The sequence below is a fragment of the Salvelinus fontinalis genome, chromosome 13 (assembly GCF_029448725.1).
Source record: "Salvelinus fontinalis isolate EN_2023a chromosome 13, ASM2944872v1, whole genome shotgun sequence".
Taxonomy (NCBI): Eukaryota; Metazoa; Chordata; class Actinopteri; order Salmoniformes; family Salmonidae; genus Salvelinus; species Salvelinus fontinalis.
This window is the reverse complement of record NC_074677.1, coordinates 476506-496312: the sequence shown is the minus strand read 5'-3', so window position 1 is coordinate 496312 and position 19807 is coordinate 476506. Positions and strand designations below refer to the sequence as shown.

The 19807-nt window shown below is 45.2% G+C and overlaps 2 protein-coding genes across 2 annotated transcripts in view; both read right to left on the bottom strand.

Annotated features, from left to right (window-relative positions):
• Window positions 1-16490: 16490 nt before the first annotated feature.
• Window positions 16491-18683, bottom strand: LOC129869104 (macrophage mannose receptor 1-like; the record flags this gene model as incomplete). The annotated part of the gene is made up of 3 exons (XM_055943609.1): window positions 16491-17182; window positions 18015-18371; window positions 18491-18683. Coding segments are annotated over 3 exons (558 nt in total), but the record flags the coding sequence as incomplete, so codon positions are not given.
• LOC129867758 (C-type lectin BfL-1-like) overlaps window positions 18602-19807 on the bottom strand; it is a 5671-nt gene continuing 4465 nt past the window's right edge. The window contains exon 3 of the mRNA XM_055941265.1: window positions 18602-18914. Within this exon, the coding sequence (XP_055797240.1) occupies window positions 18739-18914 (176 nt within the window). The 3' untranslated portion in view covers window positions 18602-18738. The remainder of the gene's footprint in view (window positions 18915-19807) is intronic.

Sequence of the window (19807 nt, the reverse complement as noted above, 5' to 3'; positions counted from 1 at the left end):
CACATATAGAGGTATAGAATGGGCCCCACATATAGAGGTTTCCATGTAGAATGGGCTCCACATATAGAGGTTTCCATGTAGAATGGGCCCCACATATAGAGGTATAGAATGGGCCCCACATATAGAGGTTTCCATGTAGAATGGGCCCCACATATAGAGGTTTCCATGTAGAATGGGCCCCACATATAGAGGTTACCATGTAGAATGGGCCCCACATATAGAGGTTTCCATGTAGAATGGGCCCCACATATAGAGGTTTCCATGTAGAATGGGCCCCACATATAGAGGTATAGAATGGGCCCCACATATAGAGGTTACCATGTAGAATGGGCCCCACATATAGAGGTTTCCATGTAGAATGGGCCCCACATATAGAGGTTTCCATGTAGAATGGGCCCCACATATAGAGGTATAGAATGGGCCCCACATATAGAGGTTTCCATGTAGAATGGGCCCCACATATAGAGGTATAGAATGGGCCCCACATATAGAGGTTTCCATGTAGAATGGGCCCCACATATAGAGGTTTCCATGTAGAATGGGCCCCACATATAGAGGTTTCCATGTAGAATGGGCCCCACATATAGAGGTTTCCATGTAGAATGGGCCCCACATATAGAGGTTACCATGTAGAATGGGCCCCACATATAGAGGTTTCCATGTAGAATGGGCCCCACATATAGAGGTGTAGAATGGGCCCCACATATAGAGGTTACCATGTAGAATGGGCCCCACATATAGAGGATACCATGTAGAATGGGCCCCACATATAGAGGTGTAGAATGGGCCCCACATATAGAGGTTACCATGTAGAATGGGCCCCACATATAGAGGTATTAGAATGGGCCCCACATATAGAGGTGTAGAATGGGCCCCACATATAGAGGTTACCATGTAGAATGGGCCCCACATATAGAGGTGTAGAATGGGCCCCACATATAGAGGTTACCATGTAGAATGGGCCCCACATATAGAGGTTTCCATGTAGAATGGGCCCCACATATAGAGGTTTCCATGTAGAATGGGCCCCACATATAGAGGTATAGAATGGGCCCCACATATAGAGGTTTCCATGTAGAATGGGCCCCACATATAGAGGTTTCCATGTAGAATGGGCCCCACATATAGAGGTATAGAATGGGCCCCACATATAGAGGTTTCCATGTAGAATGGGCCCCACATATAGAGGTTTCCATGTAGAATGGGCCCCACATATAGAGGTATAGAATGGGCCCCACATATAGAGGTTTCCATGTAGAATGGGCCCCACATATAGAGGTTTCCATGTAGAATGGGCCCCACATATAGAGGTTTCCATGTAGAATGGGCCCCACATATAGAGGTAGTAGAATGGGCCCCACATATAGAGGTTACCATGTAGAATGGGCCCCACATATAGAGGTACCATTAGAATGGGCCCCACATATAGAGGTGTAGAATGGGCCCCACATATAGAGGTTACCATGTAGAATGGGCCCCACATATAGAGGTAGTAGAATGGGCCCCACATATAGAGGTTACCATGTAGAATGGGCCCCACATATAGAGGTTTCCATGTAGAATGGGCCCCACATATAGAGGTTTCCATGTAGAATGGGCCCCACATATAGAGGTATAGAATGGGCCCCACATATAGAGGTTTCCATGTAGAATGGGCCCCACATATAGAGGTTTCCATGTAGAATGGGCCCCACATATAGAGGTATAGAATGGGCCCCACATATAGAGGTTTCCATGTAGAATGGGCCCCACATATAGAGGTTTCCATGTATAATGGGCCCCACATATAGAGGTATAGAATGGGCCCCACATATAGAGGTTTCCATGTAGAATGGGCCCCACATATAGAGGTTTCCATGTAGAATGGGCCCCACATATAGAGGTTTCCATGTAGAATGGGCCCCACATATAGAGGTTTCCATGTATAATGGGCCCCACATATAGAGGTTTCCATGTAGAATGGGCCCCACATATAGAGGTTTCCATGTAGAATGGGCCCAACATATAGAGGTTTCCATGTATAATGGGCCCCACATATAGAGGTTTCCATGTAGAATGGGCCCCACATATAGAGGTATAGAATGGGCCCCACATATAGAGGTTACCATGTAGAATGGGCCCCACATATAGAGGTATAGAATGGGCCCCACATATAGAGGTATAGAATGGGCCCCACATATAGAGGTATAGAATGGGCCCCACATATAGAGGTATAGAATGGGCCCCACATATAGAGGTTACCATGTAGAATGGGCCCCACATATAGAGGTATAGAATGGGCCCAACATATAGAGGTTTCCATGTAGAATGGGCCCCACATATAGAGGTTTCCATGTAGAATGGGCCCCACATATAGAGGTATAGAATGGGCCCCACATATAGAGGTTTCCATGTAGAATGGGCCCCACATATAGAGGTTTCCATGTAGAATGGGCCCCACATATAGAGGTGTAGAATGGGCCCCACATATAGAGGTTTCCATGTAGAATGGGCCCCACATATAGAGGTTTCCATGTAGAATGGGCCCCACATATAGAGGTTTCCATGTAGAATGGGCCCCACATATAGAGGTTTCCATGTAGAATGGGCCCCACATATAGAGGTTTCCATGTAGAATGGGCCCCACATATAGAGGTTTCCATGTAGAATGGGCCCCACATATAGAGGTATAGAATGGGCCCCACATATAGAGGTTACCATGTAGAATGGGCCCCACATATAGAGGTTACCATGTAGAATGGGCCCCACATATAGAGGATACCATGTAGAATGGGCCCCACATATAGAGGTATAGAATGGGCCCCACATATAGAGGTTTCCATGTAGAATGGGCCCCACATATAGAGGTTTCCATGTAGAATGGGCCCCACATATAGAGGTTTCCATGTAGAATGGACCTCACATATAGAGGTATAGAATGGGCCCCACATATAGAGGTTTCCATGTAGAATGGGCCCCACATATAGAGGTTTCCATGTAGAATGGGCCCCACATATAGAGGTTTCCATGTAGAATGGACCCCACATATAGAGGTTTCCATGTAGAATGGGCCCCACATATAGAGGTATAGAATGGGCCCCACATATAGAGGTTTCCATGTAGAATGGACCCCACATATAGAGGTATAGAATGGGCCCCACATATAGAGGTTTCCATGTAGAATGGGCCCCACATTCAGAGGTTTCCATGTAGAATGGGCCCCACATTCAGAGGTTTCCATGTAGAATGGGCCCCACATATAGAGGTTTCCATGTAGAATGGGCCCCACATATAGAGGTTACCATGTAGAATGGGCCCCACATATAGAGGTTTCCATGTAGAATGGGCCCCACATATAGAGGTATAGAATGGGCCCCACATATAGAGGTTTCCATGTAGAATGGACCCCACATATAGAGGTGTAGAATGGGCCCCACATATAGAGGTTTCCGTGTAGAATGGGCCCCACATATAGAGGTTACCATGTAGAATGGGCCCCACATATAGAGGTTTCCATGTAGAATGGGCCCCACATATAGAGGTATAGAATGGGCCCCACATATAGAGGTTTCCATGTAGAATGGGCCCCACATATAGAGGTTTCCATGTAGAATGGGCCCCACATATAGAGGTTACCATGTAGAATGGGCCCCACATATAGAGGTTACCATGTAGAATGGGCCCCACATATAGAGGTTTCCATGTAGAATGGGCCCCACATATAGAGGATACCATGTAGAATGGGCCCCACATATAGAGGTTACCATGTAGAATGGGCCCCACATATAGAGGTGTAGAATGGGCCCCACATATAGAGGTGTAGAATGGGCCCCACATATAGAGGTTACCATGTAGAATGGGCCCCACATATAGAGGTATAGAATGGGCCCCACATATAGAGGTATAGAATGGGCCCCACATATAGAGGTATAGAATGGGCCCCACATATAGAGGTATAGAATGGGCCCCACATATAGAGGTATAGAATGGGCCCCACATATAGAGGTTTCCATGTAGAATGGGCCCCACATATAGAGGTTTCCATGTAGAATGGGCCCCACATATAGAGGTGTAGAATGGGCCCCACATATAGAGGTGTAGAATGGGCCCCACATATAGAGGTTTCCATGTAGAATGGGCCCCACATATAGAGGTTTCCATGTAGAATGGGCCCCACATATAGAGGTATAGAATGGGCCCCACATATAGAGGTTTCCATGTAGAATGGGCCCCACATATAGAGGTTTCCATGTAGAATGGGCCCCACATATAGAGGTTCCATGTAGAATGGGCCCCACATATAGAGGTTTCCATGTAGAATGGGCCCCACATATAGAGGTTTCCATGTAGAATGGGCCCCACATATAGAGGTATAGAATGGGCCCCACATATAGAGGTTACCATGTAGAATGGGCCCCACATATAGAGGTTTCCATGTAGAATGGGCCCCACATATAGAGGTTTCCATGTAGAATGGGCCCCACATATAGAGGTATAGAATGGGCCCCACATATAGAGGTTTCCATGTAGAATGGGCCCCACATATAGAGGTATAGAATGGGCCCCACATATAGAGGTTTCCATGTAGAATGGGCCCCACATATAGAGGTTTCCATGTAGAATGGGCCCCACATATAGAGGTTTCCATGTAGAATGGGCCCCACATATAGAGGTTCCATGTAGAATGGGCCCCACATATAGAGGTTACCATGTAGAATGGGCCCCACATATAGAGGTTTCCATGTAGAATGGGCCCCACATATAGAGGTGTAGAATGGGCCCCACATATAGAGGTTACCATGTAGAATGGGCCCCACATATAGAGGTTTCCATGTAGAATGGGCCCCACATATAGAGGTAGTAGAATGGGCCCCACATATAGAGGTTACCATGTAGAATGGGCCCCACATATAGAGGTTACCATGTAGAATGGGCCCCACATATAGAGGTCAGTAGAATGGGCCCCACATATAGAGGTTACCATGTAGAATGGGCCCCACATATAGAGGTTCCATGTAGAATGGGCCCCACATATAGAGGTTCCATGTAGAATGGGCCCCACATATAGAGGTTTCCATGTAGAATGGGCCCCACATATAGAGGTTTCCATGTAGAATGGGCCCCACATATAGAGGTTTCCATGTAGAATGGGCCCCACATATAGAGGTATAGAATGGGCCCCACATATAGAGGTTTCCATGTAGAATGGGCCCCACATATAGAGGTTTCCATGTAGAATGGGCCCCACATATAGAGGTATAGAATGGGCCCCACATATAGAGGTTTCCATGTAGAATGGGCCCCACATATAGAGGTTTCCATGTAGAATGGGCCCCACATATAGAGGTTTCCATGTAGAATGGGCCCCACATATAGAGGTAGTAGAATGGGCCCCACATATAGAGGTTACCATGTAGAATGGGCCCCACATATAGAGGTACCATTAGAATGGGCCCCACATATAGAGGTGTAGAATGGGCCCCACATATAGAGGTTACCATGTAGAATGGGCCCCACATATAGAGGTAGTAGAATGGGCCCCACATATAGAGGTTACCATGTAGAATGGGCCCCACATATAGAGGTTTCCATGTAGAATGGGCCCCACATATAGAGGTTTCCATGTAGAATGGGCCCCACATATAGAGGTATAGAATGGGCCCCACATATAGAGGTTTCCATGTAGAATGGGCCCCACATATAGAGGTTTCCATGTAGAATGGGCCCCACATATAGAGGTATAGAATGGGCCCCACATATAGAGGTTTCCATGTAGAATGGGCCCCACATATAGAGGTTTCCATGTAGAATGGGCCCCACATATAGAGGTATAGAATGGGCCCCACATATAGAGGTTTCCATGTAGAATGGGCCCCACATATAGAGGTTTCCATGTAGAATGGGCCCCACATATAGAGGTTTCCATGTAGAATGGGCCCCACATATAGAGGTTTCCATGTAGAATGGGCCCCACATATAGAGGTTTCCATGTAGAATGGGCCCCACATATAGAGGTTTCCATGTAGAATGGGCCCCACATATAGAGGTTTCCATGTAGAATGGGCCCCACATATAGAGGTTTCCATGTAGAATGGGCCCCACATATAGAGGTATAGAATGGGCCCCACATATAGAGGTTCCATGTAGAATGGGCCCCACATATAGAGGTATAGAATGGGCCCCACATATAGAGGTATAGAATGGGCCCCACATATAGAGGTATAGAATGGGCCCCACATATAGAGGTATAGAATGGGCCCCACATATAGAGGTTTCCATGTAGAATGGGCCCCACATATAGAGGTTTCCATGTATAATGGGCCCCACATATAGAGGTATAGAATGGGCCCCACATATAGAGGTTTCCATGTAGAATGGGCCCCACATATAGAGGTTTCCATGTAGAATGGGCCCCACATATAGAGGTTTCCATGTAGAATGGGCCCCACATATAGAGGTTTCCATGTAGAATGGGCCCCACATATAGAGGTTTCCATGTAGAATGGGCCCCACATATAGAGGTTTCCATGTAGAATGGGCCCAACATATAGAGGTTTCCATGTATAATGGGCCCCACATATAGAGGTTTCCATGTAGAATGGGCCCCACATATAGAGGTATAGAATGGGCCCAACATATAGAGGTTACCATGTAGAATGGGCCCCACATATAGAGGTATAGAATGGGCCCCACATATAGAGGTATAGAATGGGCCCCACATATAGAGGTATAGAATGGGCCCCACATATAGAGGTATAGAATGGGCCCCACATATAGAGGTTACCATGTAGAATGGGCCCCACATATAGAGGTATAGAATGGGCCCAACATATAGAGGTTTCCATGTAGAATGGGCCCCACATATAGAGGTTTCCATGTAGAATGGGCCCCACATATAGAGGTATAGAATGGGCCCCACATATAGAGGTTTCCATGTAGAATGGGCCCCACATATAGAGGTTTCCATGTAGAATGGGCCCCACATATAGAGGTGTAGAATGGGCCCCACATATAGAGGTTTCCATGTAGAATGGGCCCCACATATAGAGGTTTCCATGTAGAATGGGCCCCACATATAGAGGTTTCCGTGTAGAATGGGCCCCACATATAGAGGTTTCCATGTAGAATGGGCCCCACATATAGAGGTTTCCATGTAGAATGGGCCCCACATATAGAGGTTTCCATGTAGAATGGGCCCCACATATAGAGGTATAGAATGGGCCCCACATATAGAGGTTACCATGTAGAATGGGCCCCACATATAGAGGTTACCATGTAGAATGGGCCCCACATATAGAGGATACCATGTAGAATGGGCCCCACATATAGAGGTATAGAATGGGCCCCACATATAGAGGTTTCCATGTAGAATGGGCCCCACATATAGAGGTTTCCATGTAGAATGGGCCCCACATATAGAGGTTTCCATGTAGAATGGACCTCACATATAGAGGTATAGAATGGGCCCCACATATAGAGGTTTCCATGTAGAATGGGCCCCACATATAGAGGTTTCCATGTAGAATGGGCCCCACATATAGAGGTTTCCATGTAGAATGGACCCCACATATAGAGGTTTCCATGTAGAATGGGCCCCACATATAGAGGTATAGAATGGGCCCCACATATAGAGGTTTCCATGTAGAATGGACCCCACATATAGAGGTATAGAATGGGCCCCACATATAGAGGTTTCCATGTAGAATGGGCCCCACATTCAGAGGTTTCCATGTAGAATGGGCCCCACATTCAGAGGTTTCCATGTAGAATGGGCCCCACATATAGAGGTTTCCATGTAGAATGGGCCCCACATATAGAGGTTACCATGTAGAATGGGCCCCACATATAGAGGTTTCCATGTAGAATGGGCCCCACATATAGAGGTATAGAATGGGCCCCACATATAGAGGTTTCCATGTAGAATGGACCCCACATATAGAGGTGTAGAATGGGCCCCACATATAGAGGTTTCCGTGTAGAATGGGCCCCACATATAGAGGTTACCATGTAGAATGGGCCCCACATATAGAGGTTTCCATGTAGAATGGGCCCCACATATAGAGGTATAGAATGGGCCCCACATATAGAGGTTTCCATGTAGAATGGGCCCCACATATAGAGGTTTCCATGTAGAATGGGCCCCACATATAGAGGTTACCATGTAGAATGGGCCCCACATATAGAGGTTACCATGTAGAATGGGCCCCACATATAGAGGTTTCCATGTAGAATGGGCCCCACATATAGAGGATACCATGTAGAATGGGCCCCACATATAGAGGTTACCATGTAGAATGGGCCCCACATATAGAGGTGTAGAATGGGCCCCACATATAGAGGTGTAGAATTGGCCCCACATATAGAGGTTACCATGTAGAATGGGCCCCACATATAGAGGTATAGAATGGGCCCCACATATAGAGGTATAGAATGGGCCCCACATATAGAGGTATAGAATGGGCCCCACATATAGAGGTATAGAATGGGCCCCACATATAGAGGTATAGAATGGGCCCCACATATAGAGGTTTCCATGTAGAATGGGCCCCACATATAGAGGTTTCCATGTAGAATGGGCCCCACATATAGAGGTGTAGAATGGGCCCCACATATAGAGGTGTAGAATGGGCCCCACATATAGAGGTTTCCATGTAGAATGGGCTCCACATATAGAGGTTTCCATGTAGAATGGGCCCCACATATAGAGGTATAGAATGGGCCCCACATATAGAGGTTTCCATGTAGAATGGGCCCCACATATAGAGGTTTCCATGTAGAATGGGCCCCACATATAGAGGTTACCATGTAGAATGGGCCCCACATATAGAGGTTTCCATGTAGAATGGGCCCCACATATAGAGGTTTCCATGTAGAATGGGCCCCACATATAGAGGTATAGAATGGGCCCCACATATAGAGGTTACCATGTAGAATGGGCCCCACATATAGAGGTTTCCATGTAGAATGGGCCCCACATATAGAGGTTTCCATGTAGAATGGGCCCCACATATAGAGGTATAGAATGGGCCCCACATATAGAGGTTTCCATGTAGAATGGGCCCCACATATAGAGGTATAGAATGGGCCCCACATATAGAGGTTTCCATGTAGAATGGGCCCCACATATAGAGGTTTCCATGTAGAATGGGCCTCACATATAGAGGTTTCCATGTAGAATGGGCCCCACATATAGAGGTTTCCATGTAGAATGGGCCCCACATATAGAGGTTACCATGTAGAATGGGCCCCACATATAGAGGTTTCCATGTAGAATGGGCCCCACATATAGAGGTGTAGAATGGGCCCCACATATAGAGGTTACCATGTAGAATGGGCCCCACATATAGAGGATACCATGTAGAATGGGCCCCACATATAGAGGTGTAGAATGGGCCCCACATATAGAGGTTACCATGTAGAATGGGCCCCACATATAGAGGATACCATATAGAATGGGCCCCACATATAGAGGTGTAGAATGGGCCCCACATATAGAGGTTACCATGTAGAATGGGCCCCACATATAGAGGTGTAGAATGGGCCCCACATATAGAGGTTACCATGTAGAATGGGCCCCACATATAGAGGTTTCCATGTAGAATGGGCCCCACATATAGAGGTTTCCATGTAGAATGGGCCCCACATATAGAGGTTTCCATGTAGAATGGGCCCCACATATAGAGGTTTCCATGTAGAATGGGCCCCACATATAGAGGTATAGAATGGGCCCCACATATAGAGGTTTCCATGTAGAATGGGCCCCACATATAGAGGTTTCCATGTATAATGGGCCCCACATATAGAGGTATAGAATGGGCCCAACATATAGAGGTTTCCATGTAGAATGGGCCCCACATATAGAGGTTTCCATGTAGAATGGGCCCCACATATAGAGGTTTCCATGTAGAATGGGCCCCACATATAGAGGTGTAGAATGGGCCCCACATATAGAGGTTACCATGTAGAATGGGCCCCACATATAGAGGATACCATATAGAATGGGCCCCACATATAGAGGTGTAGAATGGGCCCCACATATAGAGGTTACCATGTAGAATGGGCCCCACATATAGAGGTGTAGAATGGGCCCCACATATAGAGGTTACCATGTAGAATGGGCCCCACATATAGAGGTTTCCATGTAGAATGGGCCCCACATATAGAGGTTTCCATGTATAATGGGCCCCACATATAGAGGTATAGAATGGGCCCCACATATAGAGGTTTCCATGTAGAATGGGCCCCACATATAGAGGTTTCCATGTAGAATGGGCCCCACATATAGAGGTATAGAATGGGCCCCACATATAGAGGTTTCCATGTAGAATGGGCCCCACATATAGAGGTTTCCATGTATAATGGGCCCCACATATAGAGGTATAGAATGGGCCCAACATATAGAGGTTTCCATGTAGAATGGGCCCCACATATAGAGGTTTCCATGTAGAATGGGCCCCACATATAGAGGTTTCCATGTAGAATGGGCCCCACATATAGAGGTTTCCATGTATAATGGGCCCCACATATAGAGGTTTCCATGTAGAATGGGCCCCACATATAGAGGTTTCCATGTAGAATGGGCCCAACATATAGAGGTTTCCATGTATAATGGGCCCCACATATAGAGGTTTCCATGTAGAATGGGCCCCACATATAGAGGTATAGAATGGGCCCAACATATAGAGGTTACCATGTAGAATGGGCCCCACATATAGAGGTATAGAATGGGCCCCACATATAGAGGTATAGAATGGGCCCCACATATAGAGGTATAGAATGGGCCCCACATATAGAGGTATAGAATGGGCCCCACATATAGAGGTTACCATGTAGAATGGGCCCCACATATAGAGGTATAGAATGGGCCCAACATATAGAGGTTTCCATGTAGAATGGGCCCCACATATAGAGGTTTCCATGTAGAATGGGCCCCACATATAGAGGTATAGAATGGGCCCCACATATAGAGGTTTCCATGTAGAATGGGCCCCACATATAGAGGTTTCCATGTAGAATGGGCCCCACATATAGAGGTGTAGAATGGGCCCCACATATAGAGGTTTCCATGTAGAATGGGCCCCACATATAGAGGTTTCCATGTAGAATGGGCCCCACATATAGAGGTTTCCGTGTAGAATGGGCCCCACATATAGAGGTTTCCATGTAGAATGGGCCCCACATATAGAGGTTTCCATGTAGAATGGGCCCCACATATAGAGGTTTCCATGTAGAATGGGCCCCACATATAGAGGTATAGAATGGGCCCCACATATAGAGGTTACCATGTAGAATGGGCCCCACATATAGAGGTTACCATGTAGAATGGGCCCCACATATAGAGGATACCATGTAGAATGGGCCCCACATATAGAGGTATAGAATGGGCCCCACATATAGAGGTTTCCATGTAGAATGGGCCCCACATATAGAGGTTTCCATGTAGAATGGGCCCCACATATAGAGGTTTCCATGTAGAATGGACCTCACATATAGAGGTATAGAATGGGCCCCACATATAGAGGTTTCCATGTAGAATGGGCCCCACATATAGAGGTTTCCATGTAGAATGGGCCCCACATATAGAGGTTTCCATGTAGAATGGACCCCACATATAGAGGTTTCCATGTAGAATGGACCCCACATATAGAGGTTTCCATGTAGAATGGGCCCCACATATAGAGGTATAGAATGGGCCCCACATATAGAGGTTTCCATGTAGAATGGACCCCACATATAGAGGTATAGAATGGGCCCCACATATAGAGGTTTCCATGTAGAATGGGCCCCACATTCAGAGGTTTCCATGTAGAATGGGCCCCACATTCAGAGGTTTCCATGTAGAATGGGCCCCACATATAGAGGTTTCCATGTAGAATGGGCCCCACATATAGAGGTTACCATGTAGAATGGGCCCCACATATAGAGGTTTCCATGTAGAATGGGCCCCACATATAGAGGTATAGAATGGGCCCCACATATAGAGGTTTCCATGTAGAATGGACCCCACATATAGAGGTGTAGAATGGGCCCCACATATAGAGGTTTCCGTGTAGAATGGGCCCCACATATAGAGGTTACCATGTAGAATGGGCCCCACATATAGAGGTTTCCATGTAGAATGGGCCCCACATATAGAGGTATAGAATGGGCCCCACATATAGAGGTTTCCATGTAGAATGGGCCCCACATATAGAGGTTTCCATGTAGAATGGGCCCCACATATAGAGGTTACCATGTAGAATGGGCCCCACATATAGAGGTTACCATGTAGAATGGGCCCCACATATAGAGGTTTCCATGTAGAATGGGCCCCACATATAGAGGATACCATGTAGAATGGGCCCCACATATAGAGGTTACCATGTAGAATGGGCCCCACATATAGAGGTGTAGAATGGGCCCCACATATAGAGGTGTAGAATTGGCCCCACATATAGAGGTTACCATGTAGAATGGGCCCCACATATAGAGGTATAGAATGGGCCCCACATATAGAGGTATAGAATGGGCCCCACATATAGAGGTATAGAATGGGCCCCACATATAGAGGTATAGAATGGGCCCCACATATAGAGGTATAGAATGGGCCCCACATATAGAGGTTTCCATGTAGAATGGGCCCCACATATAGAGGTTTCCATGTAGAATGGGCCCCACATATAGAGGTGTAGAATGGGCCCCACATATAGAGGTGTAGAATGGGCCCCACATATAGAGGTTACCATGTAGAATGGGCCCCACATATAGAGGTTTCCATGTAGAATGGGCCCCACATATAGAGGTATAGAATGGGCCCCACATATAGAGGTTTCCATGTAGAATGGGCCCCACATATAGAGGTTTCCATGTAGAATGGGCCCCACATATAGAGGTATAGAATGGGCCCCACATATAGAGGTTTCCATGTAGAATGGGCCCCACATATAGAGGTGTAGAATGGGCCCCACATATAGAGGTTACCATATAGAATGGGCCCCACATATAGAGGTGTAGAATGGGCCCCACATATAGAGGTTACCATGTAGAATGGGCCCCACATATAGAGGTATAGAATGGACCCCACATATAGAGGTTTCCATGTAGAATGGGCCCCACATATAGAGGTATAGAATGGGCCCCACATATAGAGGTTACCATATAGAATGGGCCCCACATATAGAGGTGTAGAATGGGCCCCACATATAGAGGTTACCATGTAGAATGGACCCCACATATAGAGGTATAGAATGGGCCCCACATATAGAGGTTACCATATAGAATGGGCCCCACATATAGAGGTGTAGAATGGGCCCCACATATAGAGGTTTCCGTGTAGAATGGGCCCCACATATAGAGGTATAGAATGGGCCCCACATATAGAGGTTTCTATGTAGAATGGGCCCCACATATAGAGGTTTCCATGTAGAATGGGCCCCACATATAGAGGTATAGAATGGGCCCCACATATAGAGGTTTCCATGTAGAATGGGCCCCACATATAGAGGTTACCATGTAGAATGGGCCCCACATATAGAGGTTTCCATGTAGAATGGGCCCCACATATAGAGGTTACCATGTAGAATGGGCCCCACATATAGAGGTTTCCATGTAGAATGGGCCCCACATATAGAGGTATAGAATGGGCCCCACATATAGAGGTTTCCATGTAGAATGGGCCCCACATATAGAGGTATAGAATGGGCCCCACATATAGAGGTTTCCATGTAGAATGGGCCCCACATATAGAGGTTTCCATGTAGAATGGGCCTCACATATAGAGGTTTCCATGTAGAATGGGCCCCACATATAGAGGTATAGAATGGGCCCCACATATAGAGGTTTCCATGTAGAATGGGCCCCACATATAGAGGTTTCCATGTAGAATGGGCCCCACATATAGAGGTTTCCATGTAGAATGGGCCCCACATATAGAGGTTTCCATGTAGAATGGGCCCCACATATAGAGGTTTCCATGTAGAATGGGCCCCACATATAGAGGTTACCATGTAGAATGGGCCCCACATATAGAGGTATAGAATGGACCCCACATATAGAGGTATAGAATGGGCCCCACATATAGAGGTTTCCATGTAGAATGGGCCCCACATATAGAGGTTACCATGTAGAATGGGCCCCACATATAGAGGTATAGAATGGGCCCCACATATAGAGGTTTCCGTGCAGAATAGGCCCCACATATAAATATCCCATGTTGTTTTCTCCCCTTACCCCAATCACATAATTCATCTCAATAATGGAACAGAACATAGTTTGATAGTTTTTATTGAAACACAGATTCTTGCAGTTTTATCCTCACACCACCAGGGGGTGCTGCAGGATGAAGTATGTTCCCTAAATGATGTATGTTCCCTTAATGATGTATGTTCCCTTAATGATTTATGTTCCCTTAATGCTGTATGTCCCTTAATGCTGTATGTTCCCTTAATGCTGTATGTCCCTTAATGCTGTATGTTCCCTTAATGATGTATGTTCCCTTAATGCTGTATGTTCCCTTAATGATGTATGTTCTCTTAATGCTGTATGTTCCCTTAATGATGTATGTTCCCTTAATGCTGTATGTCCCTTAATGCTGTATGTCCCTTAATGCTGTATGTCCCTTAATGCTGTATGTTCCCTTAATGCTGTATGTCCCTTAATGCTGTATGTCCCCTTAATGCTGTATGTTCCCTTAATGATGTATGTTCCCTTAATGCTGTATGTTCCCTTAATGATGTATGTTCCCTTAATGCTGTATCAAATCAAATCAAATGTATTTAAAGCCCTTCTTACATCAGCTGATGTCACAAAGTGCCGTACAGAAACCTAGTCTGAAACCCCTAACAGTAAGCAATGCAGGTGTAGAAGCACGGTGGCTAGGAAAAACTCCCTAGAAAGGCCAGAACCTAGGAAGAAACCTAGAGAGGAATCAGGCTGTAAGGGGTGGCCAGTCCTTTTCTTTATGTTCCCTTAAGGCTCAATGTACCCTTAATTTCCTGAATTTTGGACCAGTGGTTTTGGAAGATACTTTATGAACAAAGTTCTACCACCTTTAGTTGCAGCTAGTATAATTATTTAGTCCAGGATTTTAGTCCATGTTGCAGCTAGTATAATTATTTAGTCCAGGATTTCAGTCCATGTTGCAGCTATTATAATTATTTAGTCCAGGATTTTAGTCCATGTTGCAGCTAGTATAATTATTTAGTCCAGGATTTTAGTCCATGTTGCAGCTAGTATAATTATTTAGTCTATAATTTTAGTCCATGTTGCAGCTAGTATAATTTAGCACTAATATCAACACAACATTTAAACTAGAGAAGAAGTTTGAGTTCCAGTTGTCCCTGTCATGCCAATAAGATAATGATATGGGTAATAAGATAACCAGTAATGATATGGGTAATAAGATAACCAGTAATGATATGGATAATAAGATAACCAGTAATGATATGGGTAATAAGATAACCAGTAATGATATGGGTAATAAGATAACCAGTAATGATATGGGTAATAAGATAACCAGTAATGATATGGGTAATAAGATAACCAGTAATGATATGGGTAATAAGATAACCAGTAATGATATGGTGTAATAAGATAACCAGTAATGATATGAAGGGTGTTTAACTGGCGGCAGAGAAGTCAGACGCAGGAGAGAAATAACTGTGTTTCCAACGGTGCAGTTTATTACAAAACCAACCGGAAAACATCATAATAAAACCAATGGGTAACAGAACCCAACGCAGACCAGTACAGACGTACACATACACTACAATAAACAATCACCCACAAGGACATGAGGGGAAACAGAGGGTTAAATACACACCAGTACAGACGTACACATACACTACAATAAACAATCACCCACAAGGACATGAGGGGAAACAGAGGGTTAAATACACACCAGTACAGACGTACACATACACTACAATAAACAATCACCCACAAGGACATGAGGGGAAACAGAGGGTTAAATACACACCAGTACAGACGTACACATACACTACAATAAACAATCACCCACAAGGACATGAAGGGAAACAGAGGGTTAAATACACACCATGTAAATGATGGGATTGGAACCAGGTGTGATGGAAGACAAGACAAAAACAATGGAAAATGAAAAATGGATCAGCGAAGGCTAGAAGGCCGGTGACGTCGACCGTCGAACAAGGAGAGGGACCGACTTCGGTGGAAGTCATATGGGGAATAAGATAACCAGTAATGATATGGGTAATGAGATATACAGTAATGATATGGGTAATAAGATAACCAGTAATGATATGGTGTAATAAGATAACCAGTAATGATATGGGTAATAAGATAACCAGTAATGATATGGGTAATAAGATAACCAGTAATGATATGGGTAATGAGATAACCAGTAATGATATGGGTAATAAGATAACCAGTAATGATATGGTGTAATAAGATAACCAGTAATGATATGGGTAATAAGATAACCAGTAATGATATGGTGTAATAAGATAACCAGTAATGATATGGGTAATAAGATAACCAGTAATATGTCCATAAGAAAATAATAAGAGTATGATATGAATCCAATTCAATAAGAGAATATACAAATATAAAAAAATATTAAAATCATTTAAATGATTACTTATATAAAAAGTATATTAGGAACAATGTGTTGGACTGTAGGATTCAGCTGGTCCAGAGATCTGGAACAATGTGTTGGACTGTAGGATTCAGCTGGTCCAGATATCTGGAACAATGTGTTGGACTGTAGGATTCAGCTGGTCCAGAGATCAGGAACAATGTGTTGGACTGTAGGATTCAGCTGGTCCAGAGATCAGGAACAATGTGTTGGACTGTAGGATTCAGCTGGTCCAGATATCTGGAACAATGTGTTGGGCTGTAGGATTCAGCTGGTCCAGAGATCTGGAACAATGTGTTGGACTGTAGGATTCAGCTGGTCCAGATATCAGGAACAATGTGTTGGACTGTAGGATTCAGCTGGTCCAGATATCTGGAACAATGTGTTGGACTGTAGGATTCAGCTGGTCCAGATATCAGGAACAATGTGTTGGACTGTAGGATTCAGCTGGTCCAGATATCTGGAACAATGTGTTGGACTGTAGGATTCAGCTGGTCCAGATATCTGGAACAATGTGTTGGGCTGTAGGATTCAGCTGGTCCAGATATCTGGAACAATGTGTTGGGCTGTAGGATTCAGCTGGTCCAGAGATCAGGGTCTGGTTTTAGTAATCTGCATTACAGAAGAAAAAAAAGATAATGAAATAGTGTGAGAGAGAGACACAGAGAGAGAGTTCACAAACCTGTTCTACTAACAAACTCAGGACCAGAACATCCAATCAGACCAGAACATCCAATCAGAATGAACCAAATTACAACACAGTCAAAACAAAACTACATTGCTTATTGGGAAGCACAAGCACAAAGCTAAATGCAGTGCTATCTGGCCCTAAATCGACAGCACACCGGGGCTAAATATTTGACCATGGTTACTGATCAAAACCTTAGATAAACCTTGACAAAGTACAGGCTCAGTGAGCACAGCCTTGCCATTGAGAAGGGTAGACACAGGAAGAGGAAAGGCTGTGCAACCACTGCACCACAGCAGAACCCGAGACAGAGCTGCATTTCCTGACAAAATGTCAAAAATATAAAACAATTAGAGAGTGTCATTTTCCCAAATTTGAAACCCTTATTTAAGGTTTCAAAGACCTCTCTGATGAGGATAGGCTACCAGTCCTGTTGGGGGAGGACGCAGAGAGCTGTGGGTTGGCAGCGCACTACATTGCTGCCTGCCATAAGATGAGGGACAGTGTCTGACAGACCAATCAACCTGCACATGTCCTCTACTGTATGTTTACTGTTATTGTTGAATGTATGGTTATTTTGACACTTAGTTATTGTAGTTACTGTTGTCCCGTTGACAATTTGTGATTCTTATTATTTTAATATTGTAAGTATCCAAAGTAAGCTTTGGCAATATGTACATTGTTAAGTCATGTCAATAAACAGCATTTAATTGAATTGAGAGAAAGAGAGAGATTAAAAAACAGATTAAATCTGACCATCACTCTTGCTGCAGATGAAGTTGAATTTGTCAGTCTCAGGCAGGCCGACCCACTTCCCCCCGTCTCTCTCTATGGCCCCCGTGTTCCCACACTGCTCCTTGCTGGTGCTGTAGCCCTCCCCGTCGGCCCAGTTGTGGTAGCAGGACTCTTCTCCATTGACCCAGAACCAGAAGTCCAGGGTGCAGGTGTACCTCAGGCCCAACCAGACGTAGGGACTGGAGGCCATCTTGGCTTCCTGTTTGACCCAGTGCTGGATGCTGTGGTTGTGGACAGACACCAGCTCCATGTTCAGGTGTCTGCAGTGCCACAGGGCTTCTGACCACGTCTTGTTCTCTGAGACCAGGACCAGCTTATCTGGAGGAAGAGGAGGATATGGAGATGCATGCTAAATATTCACCCAATAACATTGATTCTAAAGTAAATGTATTTTTTTTTAATGAATATGTATCTAACCTCCCCCCCCCCCCCCTCACCATCATAGCAGATAAAAGGATGTTCGGTGATACAGTTGTGATCATTCCACTCTCCAGATGGGAACTTAACTTCCACACAGAGCTCTTCATTTGCCCCGTTTGGCTCGCCTGCCATCCAGTTCCTGAAGGTTGAGCCACTCTGGTCGGACCACCTCCACTCTCTATACAGGCCGATCCACACCTCTTCCTGTACATGTTTTGCAAATGCTGATTATGTTTTTAACACGGTGCTCAAAGTGCAAGACAAATTAGTTGAAGTGAAGTGAACTTGCCTTCGTGGTGTCCCGTATGATGTCCTGTATGGTGTTATTCTCTGCTTCATCCCTCACACTGGCCAGGTCCGTGTGGTTCTTCTGACAGTAGCGCTGAGCCTCTCTCCAAGGCTTCTCTTCAGTGATGAGGATGTACTTAGTGAGATTTGTGTCTATTTGAAAGAACAGAAGGTATATAAGAAGAGATGAGATATAAAATAACATGTTCCAATAAAGACAAGTTCATATAGACAAATACATGTCTGTAGATAAACTGGTAGAAGAAAAAGATTTTCAATAAAATATGAATCTGTTGACTGAATCTAAACCCTTTGGTGTTTGACTTGTTGACAAACAGAAAGACGGAAGGAAGGACAGTGAAAAGGCTGACTGACAGGGGAGCTGACTGGTTGACAAACAGAAAGACGGAAGGAAGGACAGTGAAAAGGCTGACTGACAGGGGAGCTGACTGGTTGACAAACAGAAAGACGGAAGGAAGGACAGTGAAAAGGCTGACTGACAGGGGAACTGACTGGTTGACAAACAGAAAGACGGAAGGAAGGACAGTGAAAAGGCTGACTGACAGGGGAGCTGACTGGTTGACAAACAGAAGGAAGGACAGTGAAAATGCTGACTGACAGGGGAGCTGACTGGTTGACAAACAGAAAGACAGAAGGAAGGACAGTGAATAGGCTGACTGACAGGGGAACTGACTGGTTGACAAACAGAAAGACGGAAGGAGACAGTGAATAGGCTGACTGACCGGGGAACTGACTGGTTGACAAACAGAAAGACGGAAGGAAGGACAGTGAATAGGCTGACTGACAGGGTAACTGACTGGTTGACAAACAGAAAGACGGAAGGAGACAGTGAAAAGGCTGACTGACAGGGGAACTGACTGGTTGACAAACAGAAGGAAGGACAGTGAAAAGGCTGACTGACAGGGGAACTGACTGGTTGACAAACAGAAAGACAGAAGGAAGGACAGTGAAAATGCTGACTGACAGGGGAACTGACTGGTTGACAAACAGAAGGAAGGACAGTGAAAAGGCTGACTGACAGGGGA